The sequence below is a fragment of the Pristis pectinata genome, chromosome 6 (assembly GCF_009764475.1).
Source record: "Pristis pectinata isolate sPriPec2 chromosome 6, sPriPec2.1.pri, whole genome shotgun sequence".
In the NCBI taxonomy this organism is placed as follows: domain Eukaryota; kingdom Metazoa; phylum Chordata; class Chondrichthyes; order Rhinopristiformes; family Pristidae; genus Pristis; species Pristis pectinata.
Genome location: NC_067410.1, coordinates 99,832,948 through 99,859,425, shown reverse-complemented (window position 1 = coordinate 99,859,425; position 26,478 = coordinate 99,832,948). Strand labels below are relative to the sequence as shown.

The 26,478-nt window shown below is 40.9% G+C and overlaps 1 protein-coding gene across 1 annotated transcript in view; it reads left to right on the top strand.

The window, feature by feature from the left end:
* LOC127572097 (sodium/hydrogen exchanger 9-like) overlaps positions 1–26,478 on the top strand; it is a 363,415-nt gene that overhangs the window by 311,958 nt on the left and 24,979 nt on the right. Inside the window, exon 14 of the mRNA XM_052018976.1 lies at positions 2,252–2,334. Within this exon, the coding sequence (XP_051874936.1) occupies positions 2,252–2,334 (83 nt within the window). The remainder of the gene's footprint in view (positions 1–2,251; positions 2,335–26,478) is intronic.

Genomic DNA, 26,478 nt, shown 5'->3' with positions numbered 1-26,478 from the left:
GGTGGGTCCATCCCTCAGAACTTCAGAGGAAATGCAATACAATCAGCTTACATCTTTCTCTACATTATCTGTACTGTCAAATCATACATTCTATTACAATATATCAATGACATTTAAACTTCCTTTTTATGTAACACACCCATGAACTGTTTGAAAGGCTATTACACAGGGCCCAGCCCCTCAGTATCCACTGGTAACAGGACAGCAGATTGTGGTCTTTCCCCATAAAACCTTTGCAGTGGCTGCACTGAGCTTCAGTGCATCCCTCAGCACATATTGCAATGTGCCAGCTGGGTCTTGTTGACTGCATGTTCTCTTCCTTCTGGTCACGCTTCCTTTCTCTCTCAATCTCCCTCTCTCTGACCCCATACCTGATCTGCTTCTTTACTTTGATCTTGTATGCCAACTCCTGAGTTACCTTACCCTAGGTTGTTCCAAAAATACATTTTATGTTTTATTCATTACTAGTCCTGTTTCTTCTTTTGCAAATTGAGCTTTTCCTTCTCTGCTGTGGGAATCTGATGAAAAGGGCATCTTACACTAATTGAGTAGCATTGTCACAAATCTTGTTTGTTTCAGTGACATGGCCCTTTGAATCCTTCAACCCTTCTTTTGTTCTCTCTATCTTTTAATCAATGTTCTGCCCTTAATTTACTTGTTTCTTGTACTTTTCCTTGTTTTACCTTCTTGGTAGATTTGGTGTATTTGTTCTTTCCCAGGTTTTCTCTCATCTTCCAACATAACCCAGTCTAAATTAGCTTCCTAATGTCCTGCAATTTTAAAACATAATTCTGTTCCAATGCACTCTTTGAAGTTTGCACTGGTTTTGATTTAACTGACCATCATGCTTTGCTTCTCAACCCTATGCCACATTAATACTTGTCGTATTTGCCTTAACAATCTTTACAACACTGTGCAATTGCAGCGAAGATATAATAACAGGACATAAAAGAAACTCTTCAAAAATTGATTGTATATTTTAAACATTCACTATTTGTCTTAGCTGCCTCGTGCAATGTGCCTTTGTTTGTATAACGATGCCCCATTGTTATCTGCCATCAATTGCTAGCTCTCCACCTCCTCTGCTCTTTTAATAAATTGTGTTAAATATCAGACAACGCAAAGTTGTTCCGTGTCTGCATCAGAAGCAATTTATCTCAATCCTGCATTTCCATCCCAATCCCTATTTCCTCCCGAGGGAAACTCTTTTTACCCCATTTGCAGCTGAGTATGTACACAGCTTATCATGTTAACCAGGCTTCTCTAATAGCTTAACGTACAGACCTAACAGAATTAGTTGACTGGAGAAACATTGAAGGTGCTGTGATGTGCTTCTACGCTGCTGGGATAGAATGGGGACAAATCAACTAAAGTTTCTACTGCAGGTTATTATCTCTTCTAGTATCTTGGCATTGAGATTATGCAATTGGTGTATCTGTAATCTCCCACAGCCTTCAACACCAGGTCTCTCAAATAAAGAATACTCAGCCAAGGATACTTAATGTACCAGATTTCAACCAGCATTAATGGAACCGAGAAAGAATTGATCCCTTCAGAACAAACACCTGGATAAAACCCCGACTAATCTGTTTCAATAAAAGCTGTGAGGGTCAAATTTAAAAGTAAAAGCTTTGCCTTGATGACATCATTAGCGGAACACTGTAACGGGGGAGCCCTAAATCTGATGCCTTTCTTGTCTGGGCTTTCCATCATTAGCATCTGTTTGAATATCCCCACCCTTCTCACTTCCTTAGGTCACTGGAAAGAGCTGGGTGTGGCCATAGTTCGCATTCTTTCTTGTTGATTGTGTTATGGATCTGGCCACGATCAGGTGGTACACTGGGAATATTAGTTGAAAGCTTATTCCACATCCCAGTTCCTTCCCCTCCCCCCTCCCACCCCCACCCTTTAAAGCCAGGGCCACGAACTCTAGATTCTCTTTGTGCCACAGTATTTTACATTTGTGCTGAAAATAACAGGATGCTGTTCCTATAGCATATAATGTTTTTCTTGTCCTTTTGTAACATTTGCTGATTTTCTGTAGGGTTCGTTTCCTCTGGTTTCACAGCTGAGAACACAGGACCGCTCTGGATGTTGCAATTTACATGCTAATGGAAAAGCTTAGTCACTGCAAGACTATGCAGTCATACAGTATATCATCTCTATTCCTCTTTTTGAGATCACATTATTGAAAAACAGACCTGAAATAGCCCTTTCTCAGAAAAGAATGTGTATTTTTTTATCTCCCCAGAGTGCTGAAGGCAGGCAAGAGGTGAACACTACAGAGGCAGAAAGTGCCTGGATGTTCCGGATCTGGTACAACTTTGATCACAAGTATCTTTTCTTTGGGTGAACTGTAAGTCATGACTCAGTAGGCTATATGTTTGGACGTTCTTTTGCATTGGATTGCCCGTGTCAGAATATTTATGAAATGAGAAGCCTCACAATACATCAGGTAAACAATAATTGTATACATAAATGTGCTGCAATGCTCAAGATCTCTCTGCCCTTCCAATGTTTGACAGCACTCATGTACTTCAAAGGTAGGTTAGGGTCCTTAATCCCCCTAATGATCTTTCTCCAAGTGATGGCCACAGTAAGCCAGTGCACAACCCCCAGGATGCAAGTCAGCTTTAACCACTAATGCTAATGCACAAGAAGTGTAATTTTTCATGTGCAAGCTGTTTGACTTCTGTATGCATGGTGCATACTGACAATGAAGACACTGGAGCAGTTTCTTCCTTAATTTGCCTGTGAAGCATCATGTTGTGACTAAATTAGAAGTGCTTTATGGTTTAACAGAAAGTATCACATGCTGTTTCCATGGCATGTGATGTGGGAATGCATGAGAAAGAACCATGGGAAAGGCACTGATTGCAGGATTGTTGAGACTCTAAGGAGCCTTGTGGAGCTGGAAGGTGCACTCCAACTCCGAGTCAATGTCTGTTTAAATTTATTCACACTTCTTGGTGTCTGCTGCTTATCCTCATTGGATACATTCCACAGCAGGTAATACAATAGAGCAACCCTAGTACCAGCTGTGTTCCATTCTGCCCAGTTTAACAAAGGAGTCCTCAAACTAATGTTGGACACCTTATTTAAAGATGCAAGCCACTTAATATCAATTTTTGACTAACCTGGAAAAGAATGATACTAGATGTCTTTCTCTTGTATTGGTTATCACTGGTAAACAGACAGAAGCAAGACCAGTTTTTTCCCAGTGCCTTCGTGTCTACACATTTCCACAGGTTGTCACCAGAATTTCAGCGAAGTGTAATGTTGGAAGTTGCCAGACCTACTACTGTCCATGTGAAGACCACAGGGTTAGGAATCCTTCACTAAAAGGTTTGTGCTAAAAGTGCAAAAAAAAATAGAGGCAGTGCATTGTTTTCTTCTTCCGAAATTTATTCCGATTGGCTTAAGTGACACAGAATGATATTTTACTCCCGTGCATTTACCAAGTTATGGTCTTACATTGGCAGGACTGTATTGCAACAACTATAATTTTACACTTAGATGTTAAAGCGGATAATTGGGCCTGGATAGCAGTGCATATCAGTATAATGACTCCTTCCTGTTTATGGCTTGGCCAGTGAGTCATTATGAACTTTATCTGTTCCCAATGCCGTGCATGAGAGAAGTTTTCATTTTCCATTTATGCATCAAATGTCCACATCTCGTATGGTCTGTGGAGTTGTGCATCAACGGTGCCTATAACGTACCTGGAAGGTCAAACCAAGGACCTTCTATATCGGATCATCACTGTATGTGTGATTGTGACTTCCTTTGATTTTCCAAACCTTACCAAAGTTGAAGTTGCCTTGCTGGAGGTTGAGTGCATGGGTTCTGAAGCACATGGCCAACTTCAGACTATTGTGTTGGCGAGGTTATGATGGGTAGTGAGATGCTTATTTACCCCAATTTACTGAATACAACCCTGATGCAGAGTTTCACAAAAAACTCTTATCGTTAGGAAAAATTTCAACTTGAGAAAGATCAGTGTTAAATATAATTGGTGCAAATCCAGAGCAGCCATTCGATTAAAGCTTTTCAGTATTCTTTCATCACAGGTGACAATAAATTGGATCTTAATTGGAAGCAAATTAGAGAAACAGATGGACATACAGAAGGGACATTAAAATGTATCTAATTTAATTTTAATATTCTATGGCTCGTATGTTTTTCTCTCCGGTTACTATTTCCATTGAATCCACACTTTTTGTCTCTGTCATTACTCTTTCCCTATACAATATTCACTTTCATTCACACCAATTCCATTGCCTCTCTATCGTATTCTTATTCTGCTTTTATATACATTTCCACTTTCTCACATGCATGCTATCACACACATCGGTGTTTGCCACATTACAATGCAGATTCCGCTCTCACTGAATTCCATATCCGTTCAGCCCATTGTGCTGATCGTTTGAAAAACCTTCACTCTCCTACTTTTTCTCCAATGCCTCTTCAAATACATATTCAATTCCTAATGTAGATGCTGTTGGATCTAATTCCACCACCCTGTCAGCAGTGGATTCTGAGTGAAATCAAGCAGCTGTGTTTAAAATGAATGAACTGTCTCATTTTCCCAATGGATCTTTTGCCATTTCTTTAAATCTGTGTCCTCCAGCCAATGAAAAGAGCTCCTTCTCACTGGACAGCAGTGGTTTTCCTCAATATCAGACAATGATAATCACTATTCTAAAGGTCAATAACATTTACAAATCAAACTTCACACATTAGATATGTCTGTTACAACTTATTGGTGGAAAATGATTGGTATGTTTAGTCATCCTTCAAATTAATTCCAGAATGTCTCTAAGTGGAGACGCAAGAGACTGCAGATGCCGGAATCTGAAGCAACAAACAATCTGCTGGAAGAACTCCGCAGGTCGAGCAACATCTGTTGGGGGAAAGGAATTGTTGACCCGAAACATCAACAATTCCTCCCCCCCCCACCACCACAAATGCTGCTTGACCTGCTGAGTTTGTTGCTTTTAAATGTTGTATTTGTTTATCAGGTGAAAGAATTGTGTATGCATTGAGCAATACAATTTCCATTTGCTCCCCCAGAATTAATTAAGTGTTCTTGTCAGATGAGCAGAACAGACACTCTTAAGGGTTCATGTTTTATGTAGATAATTTAGCAAAGATCTGGGGTATGGAAAGAGACACCTGGATTTCAGATGTTTTAATTAGAGCTCTTGTCAGAAAGCTTCTGACAACATGAAACTGTGGGGAATTTGAAGTGTCTCTTTAAACAAATTTGGTTGAAGTCCAATATAGATCAGCTGTTTGAATAGCGTACTGAGCGAACGCCTTCCTATAACAAACTGCTGAGTGCATGGGATTGTTCTTTTATCTTTGAAGCTGTTTTTGTGATCTAGAAGAGTTCTAATAATTGTTTAGTGTTCTGGGATGAATTAAGCATTCATCTGAAATCTGGATGCATTCTCTGTGACCCTTGCAGAATTAAGTGCCTCATCAACTGGAACTCATTGTAGACTAATTGCTCAAATTTCCAATATTGAATAGTAATATTTTCAAAAGTCCTTACAATCACAAAATCCTTTCTGAGCCAAGTGCTTTGAATGCAAGACATGTTTTAACGGTCTTAACTGAGGAAAAATAGCCATTGAGCCATACTTGGAGATAGGTATGGATTAATAATGCAATGTAGGAAGGTTTTGAGCTTGCTTTTCAAGTTGAGATGACTAGTAGCAATTTGGAAAGCAAAGAGGAAGAGTTCTGCCAACTTGGGCAGAAGCAGCTGAGGGCCTCTCCATTGTTTTTTGCTCCAATCTACACCTGAAACTGTGAGGGCACCTGGACTGGTTGACCTGGAGACATGAGTTCAAATCCCATCAGAGCAACAGAGAATTTAAATTCAAGTAATTAAATATATCTCAAACAAAAGACTAAGATTAGTAATAGGTCCATGAAATTATGAGATTGTCTAAAAATCCAAATGGGTTTACTTCTGTCCTGGAGAGGTGGAAATCCGTCCTTACCTGCTCTGGCCTACGTGTAATGCCAGCTGCACCAGAATGGCGTCCCTTAGCTGCCCTTTGGAATGGTCTAGCATCAGGGGGGCAGTAAATATCAGTCCCACCAATAACTCCCACACCTTGTCAATGAATTAGTAGACTGCCGGTATCTTTTTCCCAGGGTTGAAATGTCTAATACCAGAGGGCATGCATTTAAGGTGAGAGGGGGTAAGTTCAAAGGTGATGTGCAGGGCAAGTTTTTTACACTGAGAGTGGTGGGTGCCTGGAATGCACTGCTTGGGGTGATGGTGGAGGAAAATATGATAGGGGCATTCAAGAGGCTCTTAGATAGGCACATGAATGTGCAGGAAATGGAGGGATATGGACGTTGTGTAGGCAGGAAGGATTAATTTAGTTGGGCATTTGATTACTAATTTAATTAATTCAGCACAACATTGTGGGTTGAAGGGCCTGTTCCTGCGCTGTACTTTTCTATGTTCTATGAATGAGTGAATAAATAAAAAAACATTTTTTAATATTATAGCCATGGTGAGTAAATATACTGTACTACATATCATAAGGCTCAATCCCAATCTTGTGTTTTATGTTAGCACAGCCACCAGTTGATAAAATAGTGTTCGGTGACCTTTTGTTTGTATGTACATCAGTCCATCCTGTGCTAACTACCACAATTAAGCTTCCTCTCCCTGCAGAGTTCAATCAGTCAACTTTTAGAATGATATAATGTCATTGAATATGAACAACCACAAGTCTCAGGAAGTCCTGGGAAGTTGCTCATTTCCTTTGTGTTAATTTTTGTAAGACTTGCAATTGTTAAGTAGAATTTATCTGTATAATCTGATGGTCTCAGACTCACCTCTTCCTCTTAACTCGTTCTGCAGTTAAAGGGTTTTTAAACGCCTTTTTTTGGGATCTGGGTGTTACTGCCGTTTTTTGCCCATTCCTAATTAGCTTTGAAATGGCCTAATAACCCACCTACAACTGAATGGCTTATAAGGACATTTCAGAGTACAGTTTAAGAATCAGCCACTTGGGGTGGGTCTGGAATAACTCATAGACCAGCCTATGTAACAGTGGCAGATTTCCTCCTCATTAATGAACTAGACACATTTTTATGATAGTTTGTGGATATCATTACTAGATTTTCTTCCAAATTTGGTGCAGAGCAGTTGCCATACCATGCTGAATTACATCCCGTCAGGATACTTTCTATAGGCATCTGTTGAAGTTCGAGAGAATCCTCATGGACAAGCCGAATGTTCTCAGATGCCTAAGAAAGTACATAGGCTAGAGGAACAAAGTAATGCTGGAATCCAGAGGAAAAACACGATGAGGCTGGAGGAACTCAGCAGGCCAGGCAGCATCTGTGGAGAAAAGTAGGCGGTCAACATTTCGGGTCAGGACCCTTCTTCAGGACTGAAGATAGGAAAAGGGGAAGCCCGATATATAGGAGAGAAAAGCAAAGCAGTTATAGGTGGACAAAAGAGGGGAGGCGGGGTGAAAGGTTAATGCAGGTAAGAGATAGTGATAGGCAGGTGCGGGGGAGGAGGGGAGAGCAGATTCACAGGGGGATGGGTCAAAGGTAAGGAGAGAAAGGAAAAAAAGGTAGAAAAAAGAAGGCTAGGAAAGGGAGGAAGAGAAGAAGTGTGGTGTGTCGGGGTGGGGTTGTGGAGAAGGGGGTGGGGATTACCTAAAGTGGGAGAATTCAATATTCATGCCATTAGGCTGCAAGGTTCCAAGATGGAAAAATGAGGTGCTGTTCCTCCAGTTTGCGCTTGAAATTCTCCTGGCAGTGGAGGAGGCCGAGGACTGTCATATCATTGATAGTGTGGGAGGGGGAGTTGAAGTGACTGGCAACGGGGAGATGCAGATCACAGTTACAGACAAAGCGCAGGTGTTCTGCGAAACAGTCACATAGCCTGCGTTTGGTCTCACCAATGTAGAGGAGGCCACTGTAGACTTAGAGCGCTGAATGCAGTAGATGTTATTAAGGGAGGTGCAGGTGAATCTCTAGCTAACCTGAAAGAACTGTTTGGGTCCCTGGATGGAGGTGGTGTAGATTTTGTGTCTTGGAAACCGCACCTCATTTCCCGTCTTGGAACCTCATTGAATTCTCCCATTTTAGGTAATCCCCACCCCCCTTCCCCACAATCCCAAGTGCCCAAAGGTTTAGGAAGAGTAAAGTCTTAGCCAGGTCTAGATGTCCTTCAGGTGCTCTGACAGCAGTGAGTGAGTGGCCACATATCCATATAATGTTAACAAGGGACATTATATCTATCAGGAAGAGAAGTGAATCAAAGAATTAATTCTTGGGGAAACACCAATATCTTGGTCTTGTTAACTGTGTCAAACACTTGCAGAGATGTAAAGCTTAGAAGGATAGAAGGAGGCCATTTGGTCCATTGAATTTATGCTGGCTGTCAGAACAATTCCATCAGTCCCATTCCCCCAGTCATTTCCCTGTAACCTATCCCCTCACCCTCTCCCATCATTCTCCTGCCACCCACCCACATTCAGGATATTTTACAGAAGCCAATCAACCTACCAGCCATCATGTCTTCTGGATGTGGGAGGAGACCAGAGCACCACATGTTCACAGGGTGAAGTGCATGGAGTTTGCATGTTCTCCCTGTGACCACATGGGTTTTCCCAGGATGCTCTGATTTCCTCCCAACAGCCAGCACCTGAGTCAGGATCAGACCCGGGTCACTAGATTTGTGAGGCAGTATCATAGTCTACTGCGTCACTACGCCGCCCAAGGAAATATTAAAGATGAACGAAAATAACATTCAAGGTCATAGCCTCAGTTAATGCCGCTGGTGACTTTGGTTCAGGCCTTCTGATTGCAAATGATCACTATTTACAGAGAATTCAGGTTCAACTGATGAGAATTCCAGATCCCACGTGAAATCGTTCCATCCAAATATTTAATCTTATTTATGAACTCAAGGGTGCAAACTTGCAATACATTTCTCAACTTTCTGGAAATGCCTGTCTTGAGCTGCATGAAAAAGCCCCAGGTTAATCCTTTTACTGCTGCAGGGGTAATGTTATGATCCTGTATAGATGGAAGTTGATATTGTTATCTGTCACACTGTGACTGGATCCATTCCGAAGAATCACACCATGGCAACAGAAAATCTGCCCTCAGCTAATGAAATATCAGTTGGCAACCCTAAAAGAAATTGAAAATGTGTCGACTGGGTTTATTTTCTTTTGTTCTCAATGCCCACATAAATCAAAAATATGTTTGTAATCTGCCGCTCCACCTCCTGGGAAAACCTTCTGTTACTTTAAGTTAGAGAGAGAAAAGTTCAGCATCATAATTGTACCTGCCAAATATATAGGCAATGTTATTTTCCTGAAAGAAAACCTTGAGCAAATTATGCCTCAGTTTTATTCAAATGTGGTAAATATATTTAAATAAATAACATTAATTCAATGATACTTTCACTTGCTTTGCAGCACCAAAAACATCTTAGGCTTGCTTTGACCATCTAAGAACTATTTGTATTTTACATTGAGTCTCCCCACCCTGTCTATCTTAATGAAGTATAATCATCCTTTTATATTCAAAGCAACAAAGCTACCTGATATTTTGCTTTTGCCTGGTAAGGTGTGTTTTAATGAAATAGAAATTATCATGCAAGGGTGCAGTTAGTGACATATGCATGTAATCTTGCCCAGCCTAAGAAGATTTTCCACTACAATATATAAAAGAAAATTAACAGCACAGCAGCCTTGCAAATGCTCACTCTGCATCTGATAGGTGGCTGCATCACAGGCTGATCTCTGCCCTGGTGGCACCATTCACCATGCACAACAGGCATTCAGCTACAAAGCAAAATGCAGCAATTGTCAGAAATCTGAAGCAAAAACAGAAGGAAGCTGGAAAACCCACAGTCAGTCAGTACGCATTCATGACAGGAGAACAGTTGCTCTTTTAAGCACTACCCTTCACCAGAACAGAAAAATCTTGAGATAAGCAAATCTATAGAATCAGAAATAGTGGGTGGCAGGAGGGGCAGAAGGACTCTCTCACTGAGAAATAATCTTCTCAGTCAAGTAAAGGATAGAAATGTTAGATAGATAGACAGACAGACAGACAGACAGACAGACAGACAGACAGACAGACAGACAGACAGACAGACAGACAGACAGACAGACAGATAGATAGATAGATAAAGTCTGAATAGAGAAGGCAGCAGGAGCCTGATGAAAAGGCAAAGGAATGGGAGAGATGAAAAATGTTAGCAATCCAGCAATCAGGTTCAAAACTAAATTGTACAAGGTTGTTTTTGGAAAGGGCTATTCAGAATCAGGTTTATTATCACTGACATGTCGTGAAATTTGTTGTTTCGTGGCAGCAGTACAGTGCAAGACTTAAAAATTACTCTAAGTTACAAAAATAAATAAATAGTGCAAAAGAGGAATAACGAGGTAGTGTTCATAGATTGTGTCCATGTGTCCACAGTAAGTTCCCCTAACCGGACGATAGTAGTATCACACAACAGCTGCTTTGAAGTGTCTCCAGCAATCTCCATAATCCAGTTGATTTATTCAGAGAAAGCTGATTTCATTCAGTTGTCATTATGGTCACGCAATATGTGATGAGTTATTTATGTACACACTGATATCAATGCACAGGAAGTGTGTTGATCATCACCACTGGTTCTAGGAATTATAATGGCTGACTACAGAGCAGCTGAAGTTGTCTAACCCAATTAGCCCAGTTAAGGAAGGTCAATTCGGTTTTAATCCTTTATGCTGTTGAGAAACAGAATCAGTACCAATAATTCTGATGACCATATGTAGAGCCTTAATGAAAAGTCAGCAGCATGTTCAAGAATGTCACCATTTTAAAGCATTTCTTTATTAGAACTTAGTGGAGCTAGGAATAGTGTAGTACAATAGCAGGAGGTAATAGCAGGTGACTCCACAAGCACACATAGATACAAGTAAAATACTAGCTGCAGCTGAAACTGAAGGGTGGTCCACTTTGCATTTGAAATATGTGTGTGTTTATTTTTTATGCTCTTATCCACTCTTTATGAACTGCCCACACCACCCAGCTATCTAGGTCCTTAAGTATCAGAACTTTTATGCCTGTTTTGGAAATCAAGGGGTGAGTGACTTACTCCCTGGCCTCTGCCAGTATACCCTATATCAGCAGCTAGGCGGGATAAGCTTCTTTTTGAAGTCTATATAGACAGCAATTATATAATAATAGCATAACTGTGCCATAATTCATTGTAGTAGAAATGTCTGCAGCTTGTGTTAAACTAACTATGTATTTAGAAAATGTTGTACATTGTACTCCATGTCCTGAATTCAGTTCCATTGCTGAAGTCAGGATAGGGAAGAGAAGGGGTCTGGGAGGAGATTCCAGATTTGGAAACTGAAGACATTGCATCCAATAATGGAATGTTAAGTTTGTGATGTCCAGAATTGGAGGAGCATAGTTATCTCAGAGAGTAAGGGGACTGGAAGAGGCTGCAGAGATCGGGAGGCATGACATCATGAAGGGACTTAAAAAGAGGAATGTGAACTTTAAGATCAAGGCATTAGTTAACCAGGTCAGCGAGCAATGGAGAATTGGTTTGTGAATTAAGACAAGGGTGGAAGAATTTTGGATGGTTTCAGGTTTACAGAGAGTAGGGTGAGGGGTCTAATCAGGAGAATGTGGGCATCATGGAGTCAGGAGACACAAGAGATTCTGCAGATGCTGGAATCTGGAGCAACACACACAAAATGCTGGAGGAACTTAGCAGGTCAGTCAGCATTCATGGAGGTCGACTGTTTAGTTCCTTCCATGGATGCTGCCTGACCTGCTGAGTTCCTCCAGCATTTTGTGTGTGTTGATGGAGTCAGGAGATACACTAGCAGATAACTCCACAAGTACATATGGATACCCAGTAAAATGGCTGCAACAGAAACCAAAGGGCAGTCCACTTGCGTTTGAACTATTTATGCATTCATATATTTAAAAAAAAATTTCATCCCTATTTATGAACTTTCTACACCACCCAGTAGAGCTGTCCAGGTCCTTCAAGTAGTTGTTAAAAGTATAGGTGAAGATAAATTCTCATAGCAGGGTTTTTCTTGTCATTTACAAAAAGATATTACAGCACCATTGTAGACAGGGATTTAAGTTACTGCCGAAGTCTATTTACTGCTTAAAGCAAACAATATGACTGCAATTATGGCACCGACAGTCATTCAGAAAGAGCAGGAACCATCAGTACTTTAAATAGAGATCAAGTAGGAGAGTGAGCTTAGCCATTGGCTCACATGGACAAGTATTGGCACCGATCCAATGTGTTCAATGGCCTTTCCCTCAGCTGAGACATTCCCTGATTTCGTTCAATGCTGCTAAGTGATTCTTATTGTGGAATTACAAATGGTATATTTTGTTTGTGGAATTGTATTGATGGAAGTTGACAGTGTGGCAAGGTATTACTGATTTTATTCTCCTGGGCTAACAGCCTGAAGGAGATCGGTAAGTGATGATATCAGCACCATTTGGGGGAGACCAGAGACCAAAGCTTTGCTCCAGAAGGGAACTGCATTAAATGCTTTATGGTAACTCACACCTTGAAATGTGTCTGTTTAAATTTCCAGAATGACATTAAACAACCTGGAAATGGTCATTAACATGTTTCATTTTGTGATAAGTACATTTTCAATTGCATAAAATGGAACTAAATAGTGCCATGTGGTTGTAGGAGAAAGGGAGTCAGTACTGAGGAAGCTTAAGTTACTTGCACCCCTGCACATGATCAAATTTCCAGGCAGAGATGTACAAAATAGAAACAGGCCCCTTGGCCCACCACATCTCTGCAACTATCATAGCTATCCATATTAATCCCATTTGCCTCTATTAATTCCATATCCCTCTATGCCTTGCTCAGTCAAGTACCTGTCCAGATGCCTATTAAATGTTGTTACTGTTCCTGCCTCCACCACTTTCTCTGGCAGCTCATTCCAGACACCAACTACTCTTTGGGTGAAAAATTTACCCTTCAGATCCCCTTTAAACCTCCCCCCTCTCACCTTAAACCTATGCTTTATAGCTTTACACACTCCTACCATGGGAAACACAAGCAACAGACAATCTGCTCGTGGGTCGAGCAGCATCTGCGGGGGAAAGGACTCTTGTTATCCACTCTTTCCAGACCTCTCATAAGTTCATGCCTCAATCATGTCACCGCTCAGCCTCTGTTGTACCAGGGAAAAACAGACCCTGCCTATCCAATCTCTCCTTAGAACTCAGGCCCTCCAATCCAGGCAACACTCTTGTGAACTTTTTCTGTACCCTCTCTAGGTTATTCACCTTTCCCGTAGTGTGGCGTCCACTACACACACTATTCCAAGTGTAGCCTAAATGATCATATTTTGCTCCTTTATTAATGGCTGAAAGAAGCTTGCTGCACGTCCAAATTTTTAACGAGGACTTTTATCTGCTAGGAATAAGGTTACCACTGCTGAATACATATTAAATTCATAATAAAGAAATGAGTTGGAAAGCTATTACACATGATTCCTTACCACCTGAAGTGAATGTTACTGTGGTGTTCCTAAATTGTCAGACTGTTTGCCAATGAACAGAAATAACCTCCATCAAAATATTGGAAAGACCAAAGACATTGTGTTCAATCTATGCCACAGTCTCTTTCCCTAGACACTAATTTCATCCATCTCCCTGGCAGCTGTCTGAGGTGAACAAGACTTTTTGCAGTCTGTTATCATACTCGGTTCCAAAATGAAATTCCAACCACATATCCCTTCACTAAGATTAAATGTTGCCTACTTTGACTGCAAAGGCCCTTGCTTCAGCTGATCTGATGCTGAAACTTTCACCTGAGCCTTTGATACCTCTGGACTTGAATATTCCAATGCAATCTTGACTCTGATCCCATGTGCTACCATCCATAAATGGATCCATCTGAACTCTGCTGCCTTTAGTCTAAGTCACATCGAATTCCATCCACCTATCCACCCCTGTGCTAAACTGACAGCATTGACTGTCAATTACTAGAAATGGGGAATAAATGCTGGCCTTGCCAGTGACAGCCAGATCTTGAAAATGAATTAATTAAGTAAAAAGCCAAGCCCCCAGATTCTCAACCTTGTCATAAATCCCTTCTCACCCACCCCCCATCTCTATAAACATCTTTAGCTCTAAAAGCCCCCAGGGCATCTGCCCTTCTTCAGTTCTGGCTTCATGAATATCCTCCAGTTTAATGCTCCAACTCAATGGTTCTGAAACTGGAATGGTGACTCCCTTGGAATTAGGGGCTGTGGGACAAAGGATTACAGGAGGTCCAAGAGGCTTCAGTAAATTTGAGGTAATTAGTCAGTAAATTCACAAAGGATAAAAATAAATAAATATGTATATTCAGCCTGCCAGTTTTCTTAGACAGAGGGCTGCCAGCAGATTCCAAGAATCTCTGGCATATCCTCAAGTCTTAAAACGAGCAGCCCTTGATGTCATCAGATGTTTATTGGGAGGTGCTGGGAGAACATAATTACTGAGTGTGAACATGTGGGACTCATTGAGAAAGGCTGGGAACCACTATTCTAACCCTCGGTCCTTCAATAGCTTTCCTGCTTTACAGCACATCTTAAATCCTACAATTTTGACTAGGCCTTTGATCATTTGTTTAAAAATGCTGCTTTGTGGTTTGGTGCCCATTTTTATTTGATAATGCTCCCATGAAGTGCCTTGGGACACTTTATTACATTGAAAGTGCTTTAAGAGTATGTGTTATTCTGTTTGGAGTGTGGAACACTGAGCGATGAATGTACAACACGATTGCACATTATTAATTCAAAAACAGAGACAATGGGAAAATAGGAAATCACAAACCAGTTGGTCTGACATCATCTGTCAGTGTAATTCCAGAGTCCATTATTAAAGACATGGCAACAGGATATTTAGAAAATCATAACATGATTAGGTAAAACCAACAAAGTTTAACAAAAGAAACATCAAGCTTACAAGTCTACTAGAGTAGTGAACCAAACATAAACAAGCCAAAGATGTTTCCCCTATATCCGACTCACAGTCTGCTGTATCTCAGTTTATCTTGAATTAAATCATTGCAACTCATTGTTTATCCTTTAGCAGATGATAGTAAGTAATCATAACTGGTATCAGGAATTGCAGTCTTGGTTGATTGGGGCAAAAAAGCTGCTGGAGTAACTGATGCAGGGTCTCAACCTGAAACATCGACCATCCCTTTGCCTTCACAGATGCTGCTTGATGTGCTGAATTGTTCCAGCAGTTTGTTTGTTGCTCCATTTTCCAGCATCTGCAGTCTCTTCTGTCTCCAATTGCTTGATAAGTTGCTCGTGGCTAAATTATTCAAATGATTTCAAAACTGCTCACAGCTGATATCTCTTTTTCAAAAAATACCTTAATCTCTGCTCATTAGTAATATTCAAATCTAAAATACTTGACTGAACTTATTCTTTTTATCAACTCTAATTATTTCTTGCTATTTAAACAGAGATGACTGTGGAGCCTCATAACATCACTAACATGTGTAAAACACATTTGGACAGGTACATGGATAGGAAAGGTTAAGAGGGATATGGGCCAAACACAGGCATCTTGGTTGGCATGGGTCGGTTGCGCTGAAGGGCCTGTTTCCCTGCTCTATAACTCAATGAATCCATGTCCCACAGCCTTACTGTTAGTAACACATCATACAGACAAAGGAACTGAATTTGATCTTAACTGCCATATTAAGTCATCTGCCTCACCCTCTCATTGTTCTCCACCTTCTCGGCTACCTAAAACTAACTTGTTTTCTCTCTTTCCCCATTCTGATGAAGGGTCTTTGACCTGAAATATCAACTCCCTTTCTCTTCCCACGGAAGCTGTCTGACCTACTGACTGTTTCCAGCATTTACTATCTTTATTTCATTTTTGCAGTTTTCATCATTTGTCATACATATTCCACATGCAGCATTACTCCAAGAAGCACCGAGCAGCTCACAGCTTGTCCAGACCTCGATGCATTTTGTTATAAGCTGGCTGTTTCAGCTTCCCATGAATTATGGTTCATCATGCAGAAGTTGAAATTCGAATCAATTTGGATTGGTTCAGGCATGAAATTACAAAGTCTAAGTTTATTCTCTGCAGTCATACTTTCATTGGAGATACTCAGCAGACATAAAAATTGCAGGACCTGGACAACAACCTGCTTTAGCTGGAGCTGGAAGCTGCTGAAACTTCAAAACAAAATACAAGGCTCTTATTTTAGTTGTGAAGAGGAATTGAATAGCAGTGATTAGGTTCAGTATAGGTCACTGTGCTGCATTTAAAAGCTGGGACCCAGAGAGTCTCAATGAATTGGTAGAAGTCTTGTTCTTTTGCTTCTTTTTATGGACTCCATTGAGACCGAATATGACTTGCTTCCACATCTGGTTTTGTGGGTTCTGTGGTGTTTATTGAGGCAAATTTGGGAACTGCTGGTTCTTTCCTGCAGATGGGGTAGGAGGTGTCTGATGGGACAGTTGTGTGGGTAGTTTGTGATGCCATTAAGCTGGAAAGAGTGCAGAAAAGATTTATGAGGATGTTGCCAGGACTCAAGGGACTGAGTTACAGAGAGAGGTTGAGAGAGCCTGTATGATAATTAAAAACTAATTGTGTATTGCTTATGCTCCCATTAATGTTTTTCCATCACCAGTTCCAAATGTCTAGTACTTTGTAAGATAGCTGGGTGAATATTGGACTGGCTTCCATACAGCATCCTCGAGTTTATTGTCAGTCGTGGATCACATTGCAATAACTGTAAAGGTCACCAACATGAGTCCAGGGACATGGAGCACTTGACACTGACCTCTTGCAGAAGGTATTTATAAGATATCTTTATTAGTCACATGTACATCAAAATACACAGTGAAATGCATCTTTTGTGTAGCGTGTTCCTGGGGCAGCCCGCAAGTGTCGCCATGCTTCCGGTGTCAACATAGCATGCCCACAACTTCCTAACCCGTAGGTCTTTGGAATGTGGGAGGAAACCGGAGCACCCAGAGGAAACCCACGCGGTCACGGGGAGAACGTACAAACTCCTTACAGACAGTGAACGGAATTGAACACGGGTCGCTGGCACTGTAATAGCGTTACGCTAACCGCTAACCTTCACATCCCAGAAAACAAAATAAAACAAGCATTTGCTACAATTTGTAGTACTTAAGGTTTCTCATTATATCCTGGAGAGGGAACTGGCATCGGGAAAGGAGGAAACCTAAGAACCGGGGCAGTCGAGTTTGTATGGCTTCTCCTTGGGTTGATCGTCACCCTCTCCCCAACCGACCAACTGAAGCTCGGTGCAGCAATTCACACTGACTGTGTCACCAGCCTGCCATTGTCATTTGGTTCCTCAGTCTGCCAGATCAACAGGAACAAATGCTGCTGAGAGTTTTTAAGGGTTTACAGCTGCAGTGAAAGCCTTTGATTTTAGAGAGATTTGCTAAGAATTCCAGCCCCTTAATTAGAGTCATACAGCACAGATACAGGCCCTTCAGCCCAACTCATCCATGCCACCCAAGGTGCCTAGTCCCATTTGCCTGCGTTTGGTCCATATCCCTCTAAACTTTTTCTATCCACGTATCTGTCCAAATGCCTTCAAAACATTGCAATAGTGATGATAATCTTTAGTTCATGCAGCAATGTAGAAAAACACAGCTACTCTACGCTCCCCAGCTTTCGACTGGGCAAGAGAAAGAAAGCTGCTGGGAATCAATGCTGTTTATAATGTACAATTTCCCATATTAAAATCATTACTGGATATATTTTGTAGAATTTCCAAGCAGTTAACTTTATTTTCATGTTTATTTCCATTTAAAAGAAATATATGTTTAAGTTTCACAGTTAAATTCTCTTGTAGTTTTAAATAACAGTGATACATAGTAGTAAACAAGTAGCCTTTAATCTCCCAGCTAATTGGGTAACCAGCTACAACTGGTTAATTGAAGTCAGGTGACTTGGAAAATAAATCTGTTGACCCATAACAACCTTTGAGTGTAATGATTAAGTGTGGTATGTGATGAATCACAGATTGTGTAGCTGTTAAAGTGTGAGAATTAATTAAATATTTTAAGATGGGCAGGGTAGGTGAATTTATGAACGGAAAATTGCATTGACAAATTTGTTAGTGTTTTAAATTTGTAACTAGCAGAATAACTAAAGGCAAACTGGGTGTTTTATGTTTAGACATTCAGAATGTCTTTGATAAAGCACCACACAAGAGATTATTAAACAAAAATTAAAGTGTATGGTATCAGGGGTGAAATACTAGTGTGGATTGAGGATTGGTTAATGGGCAAAAGTTAGGAATAAGTGGATCACTCTTGGATTTGAAGGCTATAAGAGCGTGTTGCAGGGATTGGTGCTGGGGTCCTAGCTTTCACAATCTATTACATTGGTTTGCATGTAGGAATCAAATATAAATTATCCATGTTTGCTTATGATGTAAATCTGGATGGTACATAGAATAGTACAGCACAGAACAGGCCCTTTGGCCCACAATGTTGTGCTGACATAGCTAATCCCTCCTACCTACAGAATCCCCATATCCCTCCATTTTCCTCTCATTCATGTGCCTATCCAAGCTCTTCTTAGAAGCCCCCAATGAGTTTGCTTCCACCACCCTATCAGGCAACCCATTCCAGGCATCCACCACTATTTGAGTAAAAAACTTACCCCTCCTGTCTCTTCTGAAACTACCCCCTCTCACCTTAAATGCATACGCTCTGGTATTAGATCGCTCAATAATGGGAAAAAGATATTGCTTGTCCACCCTATCTGTGCCCCTCATGATTGTGTACACTTCCAACAGATCACCCCTCAGCCTCCACCATTCCAGAGAAAAGAGCCCAAGTTTGTCCACCCTCTCTTGATAGTACATAGTGTGGGATGTGAGGATCGGTATGGTGCAGCACAGTAGCGTAGCGGTTAGCGCGACGCTATTACAGAGCCAGCGATCGGGAGTTTGTACGTTCTCCCGTGTCTCCGTGGGTTTCCTCCGGGTGCCCCAGTTTCCTCCCACATTGCAAAGACGTACGGGTAGGTTAATTTGGGTTTAAAATGGGCAGCGCGGACTCGTTGGGTCAGAAGGGCCTGATACCACGCTGTAAATAAAATTTTTTAAAAATTTAAAGAGGTTTCAAGGGGATATATAAGTGGATAGGTACAAATGAGACACTTGCAAAATAATGTGGAAAAACATGAGTCACTTTGCATCTAAAAGCAAAGGTGAAACATTTTCTAATGGTGAGATATCAAAAGGTACTGATATTCCTTGTACACTGAGCTCCAAGAGACCAAGCGATTTAAAGATAGAATTGTTGTTAAAAATGAAGGCAGGCAATCTCATTATTATATTTAAGTAATATCTATTCCCAGGTGTGATTGGTCATCCATCTCTTTTTAAACATTGGAGTCCAAAAGACTACAAGCTGTAAAAGAATGTGTGATAATCAACCCATGCACTTTGTTTGCTAGTCCCACTGCAGTTCATTTACAAATGAATTATGACATTTTCCTATTTCTAGTTTCTGAATATTTCAGTAAGAACTTTTAGGAAAATGTAAACTTTTTTTTCTTGGTTCAGTGGTAACAGTTTTTCTGGGGCTTTATAGAGTACAAAAGCCAGGATTCTACATTGAACCTTTATCTGACTTGGTTGGATCTGTTATATTATGTCCAATTCTAAGCACTGTGCTTTAAGAAGAACGTGACAATTTTGACAATGGTACATTAGAGATTAAATATATTGTTTCCAGAATTGAACCCTTACAGTTACAGGGAACAACTGAAGAGCCAGCGTTGTTCTATATTAGATTAGGGAAGGCTAAGAGAGTTGATTAGTGTTAATCATGAAGGGTTTAGATTAAATGACTGTTTCCAGCTGCTTATGAATTGATGAGCAGAGGCCACAGATTTAAGATAATTAGCAAAAGGCCAAAGGTGACGTGTGAACAAAAACTTTTTTTAACCACAATGAGTGGTTAGGATTTGAAATGCAGTGGAAAATAGATATAATAGAAGCCTTCAAAAGGGAATTAGATAATTACTTGAAGGAGTAAAAATTGAAGGGAGAAGGATGTGGAGTAGGACTAACTGGATTGATCCCCAACAAACCTATCATGGGCTCAATTCTTGATCTGGATAACCAGGTTCTTTTTCTGTACAGTGCTCAGTGAACATTGTACCTTATCAACTGATACCGAAAACCAGTGGTAATACTGAACCTCCAAATATCATACAAACCTAGCCCAATTTGTTAGAAGTTGTCTAATTGTTGCAGAGTTCCAGGTTAAAAACTAGAAATGGGAGCAGGAACGACCATTCAAATTTGGTGGAGATATAACACTGCAGATGCTGGAATCTAGAGCAACAAACAATCTGCTGGAGGAGCTCAGTGGGTTGAGCAACATCTGTCCTGATAGACTGAATCTTGGAAGTCAGCTGTGGGACACATGTTTAAAAGTACATTTCTTTTTGGTTTATTTAAAAGAAACTGCTGGAGGAACTCAACAGGTCAGACAGCATCTGTGGAGGGAAGTCCACTTTCCTCCTCAGGTGCTGCCCAACCCTCTCAAGCAGTTTGTCTTTTGCTCTAGATTCCAGCATCTGCATTCTCTTGTCTCCTTTCTTTTTGGTTACCCCTTTATTTTAAAAAAATAATGTTACATTTTTGGCCTGTTTAAATAAATTCTGCTCAAAAAGCAATGACATTTTGACAGCATCAAGGATGGGAATCACTGCTGTTTCCAACTAAAGCATCTAACTATTATTTCCAGGGTTTCCTGGTGCAATGGTGCCTGAATAAAATGAAGCTGATTAAACATTAATGAGACCCACGGGTATTAAAAGTGAGGTAGTGAAAGAGGAAAACAAAATACCAAGCATTTTATTTTCTACCACAGATTTTGCTGTGGAAACAGTTGTGGGTGGGAGTTAAACCTTAGCTTTTGGAGCGAATTCTCATGAAGTGGCTGTTTGTAAAAATCTGCGGTACAAGAATATTCATAAGGTAGCAGAATTGTATGGAATGAATCCAAAAATACTAAAGAACTGAGACTGGGAGTAGGGGGAGTTGTAGATGGAATACTTTGCAGCTCATTAAATACAGAATGAAACTGGCTTTCACAAGGAAATGAGATCTGGCCCATTATTCAGAGCGAAGGCACAATGTTCTATCTTCAGCAGGAAACAAATTGAATTTTATTGTAATGGAAGTAATTGAAACAAGTTAGAACAAAGCTAAAGACAAGAATATTGGCACCCAAGGCAGATTTATGAAAGATCAGTAAGGAAAACAAATGCTGATTCTATTTAAGGGTCTGGAGAAATGCTCGATGATAAGAATGCACAAGATGCTTTATATTTAATGTGGTCTGTTGCAGTATATAGGGCAGCACAATGGCGCAGCTAGTAGAGCCGCTACCTCACAGTGCCGGAGACCTGGGTTCATTCCTGATCTTGGAAGGTCTGTGTGGAATTTGCACGCTGTCCATGTAACCACGTGGGTTTCCTCCCACATCCCAAAGACATGCGGGTTGGTAGGTTAATTGGGAACTAAGAATTGCCCCTAATATGTAGATGAGTGGTAGAATCTAGATGAAATTGTAGAGAATGTGAGGAGATTTTTTTTTAAAAAAGTATTAATGTAGGATCAGTGCAAATTGGTGGTTGGTGCAGAGTTTTGGGGTGGGGGGTGGTGTGGCAGGTGGGAAAGGACCTGTCTGTGCTGTGTGGTTCTATATGAAATTGGAAAATTAATGAGACAGAAGTGTAAATATATTAAATTATGTATTAATTTAAAGCAAGGTAATAATATTAGATAAATTAATCTGATCTCTGGATTAAGAGGCCTAGAGGCCACAGCTGTTTCTAATGTACGTAACCTCTACTAGTAGATCAGCTGTGGTATTCTACATGGATCATGATCTGGAGTGTGGTTTATTTGTGTTCACCTTAGCCCTGAGCTGCCTAAATATAACAGTGGTTCAGCTTACACTGTAGACTTACTGAACAATACATTACATAACTGAAAAGATGAAAATGCTGCATACTATTCTGATGTTAAGAGATGCACAACACTATTTGTAGTAATATTCACCCCCCCCTTTCTAAATTTTGATACAAGTACATTTGTTCTTGGTTCTCCAAATTATCCACAATTTTGAAATGTTCATACAATATGGCTGGAATATTTCAACTGATTTGATTAGTTGTTTTACCTTTCTTCTCTTCTCCCCAAAAGCTTCCAACTTCTTTTTATTTACACTGTCAAAAATCATGGAATCACAAAAGTTCCTGCAAAGAAGAGGCTTTTCAACCCATAGTGTGGGGTGGCTCTGTGCAAAAGGAATCTAACTAGTTCTTCTTCTTCCCTGCCACTCAGTCATTCTCGCAGAAACTGTCTTGGCATCAGATAGCAGATGTATTCCCCCCCCCCCAATCATGAACCTGACATCTAGAGTTGTCATGCACTGCACTCAAAATGTTTGGGTTTATAGAACCATAGAACCATACAGCACAAAACAGGCCCTTCGGCCCACCGTGTCGTGCCGTCCATCAGACCACCCTCACACTACCTAACCCCTTCCTCCCGCATATCCCTCTATCTCACGTTCCTCCATATGCCTATCCAACAAGCTCTTGAACCTGTTCAATGTATCTGCCTCCACCACCACCCCAGGCAGTGCATTCCATGCACCAACCACTCTTTGGGTGAAAAACCTCCCTCTGACATCTCCTCTGAACCTCCCACCCATAACCTTAAAGCCATGACCTCTCGTCTTGAGCATTGGTGCCCTGGGAAGGAGGTGCTGACTGTCTACTCTATCTATTCCTCTCAATATTTTATATACCTCTATCATGTCTCCTCTCATCCTCCTACTTTCCAGTGAATAAAGCCCTAGCACCTTAAGCCTCTCCTCATATTCAATACCCTCCAATCCAGGCAGCATCCTGGTAAATCTCCTCTGCACCCTCTCCAATGCCTCCACATCCTTCCTATAATGAGGCGACCAGAACTGAACACAGTACTCTAAATGTGGCCTAACTAGAGTTTTGTAAAGCTGCATCATAACCTCGCGGCTCTTAAACTCAATCCCGCAACTTATGAAAGCCAACATCCCATTGGCCTTCTTAACTGCTCTTTCCACCTGTGAGGCAACTTTCAATGAACTGTGAATATGAACCCCCAGATCCCTCTGCTCCTCCACACTGCCAAGTACCTTGCCGTTTACCCTGTACTCTGCCCTGGAATTTGTCCTTCCAAAGTGTACCACCTCACACTTCTCCGGATTGAACTCCATCTGCCACTTGTCAGCCCAGCTCTGCATCCTATCAATATCCCTCTGTAAGCTCCGACAGCCCTCCACACTATCCACAACACCGCCTATCTTAGTGTCGTCCGCAAACTTACTAACGCAGCCCTCCACCCCCTCATCTAAGTCATCTATAAATATCACAAAAAGTAGAGGTCCCAGAACCGATCCCTGCGGGACACCACTAGTCACTGCCTTCCAATTCGAGGGCACTCCTTCCACCACAACCCTCTGCTTTCTACATGCAAGCCAATTCCTAATCCACACAGCCAAGCTTCCTTGGATCCCTTGGCCTCTGACCTTCTGAAGAAGCCTACCATGAGGAACCTTATCAAATGCCTTACTAAAATCCATGTAAACCACATCCTGACTACAACTTGAAAATTTGTTTTGTTCTTGGCTTGATGATAGATTCTTAACGATACTACAAGTGGGACTGAGTTGTATAAGGAATCCAAATGCTTGGATAAAAGATGTAAAATTAAGAGATTCATACATGATTAAGGAAATTTGTAGTGAGTATTATCAATGATGAAATGACAAATGTATTTCCAAAATGAAGGGCATGCCAGGTAAAATGTTGCTTGGAGAGGGATGGGGGGGAGGAAATCTTGATTTAATGGTTGATTAAACATTTTTCCTGTACATGACTCCAATACCATTAAAAAAATGTTGGAACACGCAGTGAAACAAATTGCTGAAGGATAGTGGTGTTAAGCAGGATCATTCTAACCTCTCAAGTGGGGAATAACCAAGATAGATTGGAGGGATTTGTCTGTGACAGGCTACACTCCAAGCAGCTTGATTCATTAACTAACTGCATGCCTATAAATGTTCTGCAAGCACTGTGCAGTTTCAGATTAGTGCACTGTACTGAGATGAGTTTGAGAGGATGGGTCTTGCCCTCAACCTCTGTAATACATAGCCCTGACCCCACTGTACAATACCACCCTCTGACAATAATAAATGTCCACAATGTTACTCTGGGGAAAATGTAGACCACTTCCATACCTTAGAAGCCACGTGTCAATGAAGGCAGAGATTGATAATGAGATTCTTCATTGTCATCAATGTGTGCATGCATCTTTTTTCCATTTGACAAGAAAGGTGTTTGAAGATCAAGACCTCAAAACTGACCCAAAACCTGTGATCTACAAGGCAGCAGCATATGCTTTCCTGTAAGCTATCAAAATATGAATTGCAGCAGGAAGAGATGGTTTTGGAGACTGCAGAATCCTCCAAATCCACAGGTAGCATTAGTGTCCTGGGCTAGCATAACCCACATTTGACGGTCTGCTTGCATTTGATTAACTCTGAGTACACATTTGCATCCCAGACTCCTGACTCCAAACACAGATGCACTATTCTGAGCTCCCTTATGGGAAGCAGTTGTCAAGCGGGCAAAGAAAAAGAAATGTACAGAGATATTCCAGCTGGTAGGAGAAAAATGGGACCCATCACCTATAGCTCCACTATTTCTAAAATACTTCGGAGTACATTATTTTTTAACAATGGCCATAATGGAAACACGTTGTGTTCAGATGAGAGAATGAAACAAAAAAATAGAGATGAATTAAAGTTGGAGAAGGGTGATGCTGACTGTAAACACCAGCATAGACTTGTTGGGCTCGATGTGTTGTAAATTCTATGATTAGGAGTCCAACCTTAATCTTTTGATTATCGTATTCACAGCGATTTCAGATATTTCTACATTATTATGAAGATAGATAACATGAATGATAGAAAAATAGAGGGCTATATGGGACGGAAGGGTTAGATAGATCTTAGAGCAGGATAAAATGTCGGCACAACATTGTGGGCCAAAGGGCCTGTACTGTGCTGTAGTGTTCTATATCTATGTTCTATTATTATAATATGTATCTTATTTTGGGGAGTTAATTGATATGGAGTCAGGTAATATGTCTGAAAGATAGCTGAATGAATATCATCAGTATTTTGAATCTTTGCATTCTATATCTCTCCCTCTGTCACTGACCCGGCTTCTAATGGTTGCATGCCATTCTAGAAATGTTGTACCCTTGTGATCAAGACTTGTTAATTATTCAATTTCTTAGGTTGCAGCATTGTTGGCAAGGCCATCATTTATTGCCCATTCCCATTTGCCCTTAAGAAGGTAGCCTCCTTGAACCACTACAGTCCTTCCAGTGAAGGTGTTCCCACAATGTTGTTGGAGGGAGTTCTAGGATTTAGACCCAATGATGATGAAGTAACAGCAATAAATCAAAGTGGTGTGTGGGTTGGAGAGGAACATGAAGGTGGTGATGAATTCTGTTACATCTTGTCCTTCCTGGCAATTAAAAGTCATGGATTTGGGAAGTGTTGTAAGCATAGCCTAGTTATGTCCATGGTTGAGGGAGTGAAGATTGACTTTGTGGACAGAATGCCAATCAAGGGCTACTTTGTCTTGTAAAACATCAAGTTTCTTGACTGCTTTTGGAACTCATCCAGGCAAATGGAGAGTATTCCATCACCTTCCTGGTTTGCGACTTGTAGATGGTGAAAGAGTTTGGGGGCCAAGAACTGAGTCACATGCTCAGGATACCCCACCTCTGACGTAGCCATGGTTGAGTTGAGTTTCTGGTCAATGATAACCAACAGATATTGTTGATAAGGGACTTGGTATTGGTAATGCCATTGACTAACAAAGGTAGATGGTTAAATTCTCTCTGGGATTTTTGTGGTATGAATCTTATTCATGACTTAATATTCAGACATAGGCTTAGATGTCACTTGTCAGCCTTGCTGTATGCAAGTATTGGCTGTTTCATTGGTTGACAAGTTGAAAATGCAATTGAATGCTGTGTAATCATAAGCAAACATCCTCACTTATGACTCTGTAGTGGGAAGAAGGTCATTGATAAAGCAGCTGAAGATGGTTGCATCTAGGATGTCTGCGGTGATATCCTGGGGCTGGGTTGATTGATCTCCCACAAGCACGGTTACCTTCCTTTGAGCAAGGCATGACGCCAGCCATTGGAATAGTTTCCCTTTGATGTTCATTGTCTTCATTTTTACCAGGGGTTCTTGCTGCCACTTTCTTTAAAATGTTGCCTTGAGGTTAGGGACCAAAGATATAATAGGGCATGAAGCCAAG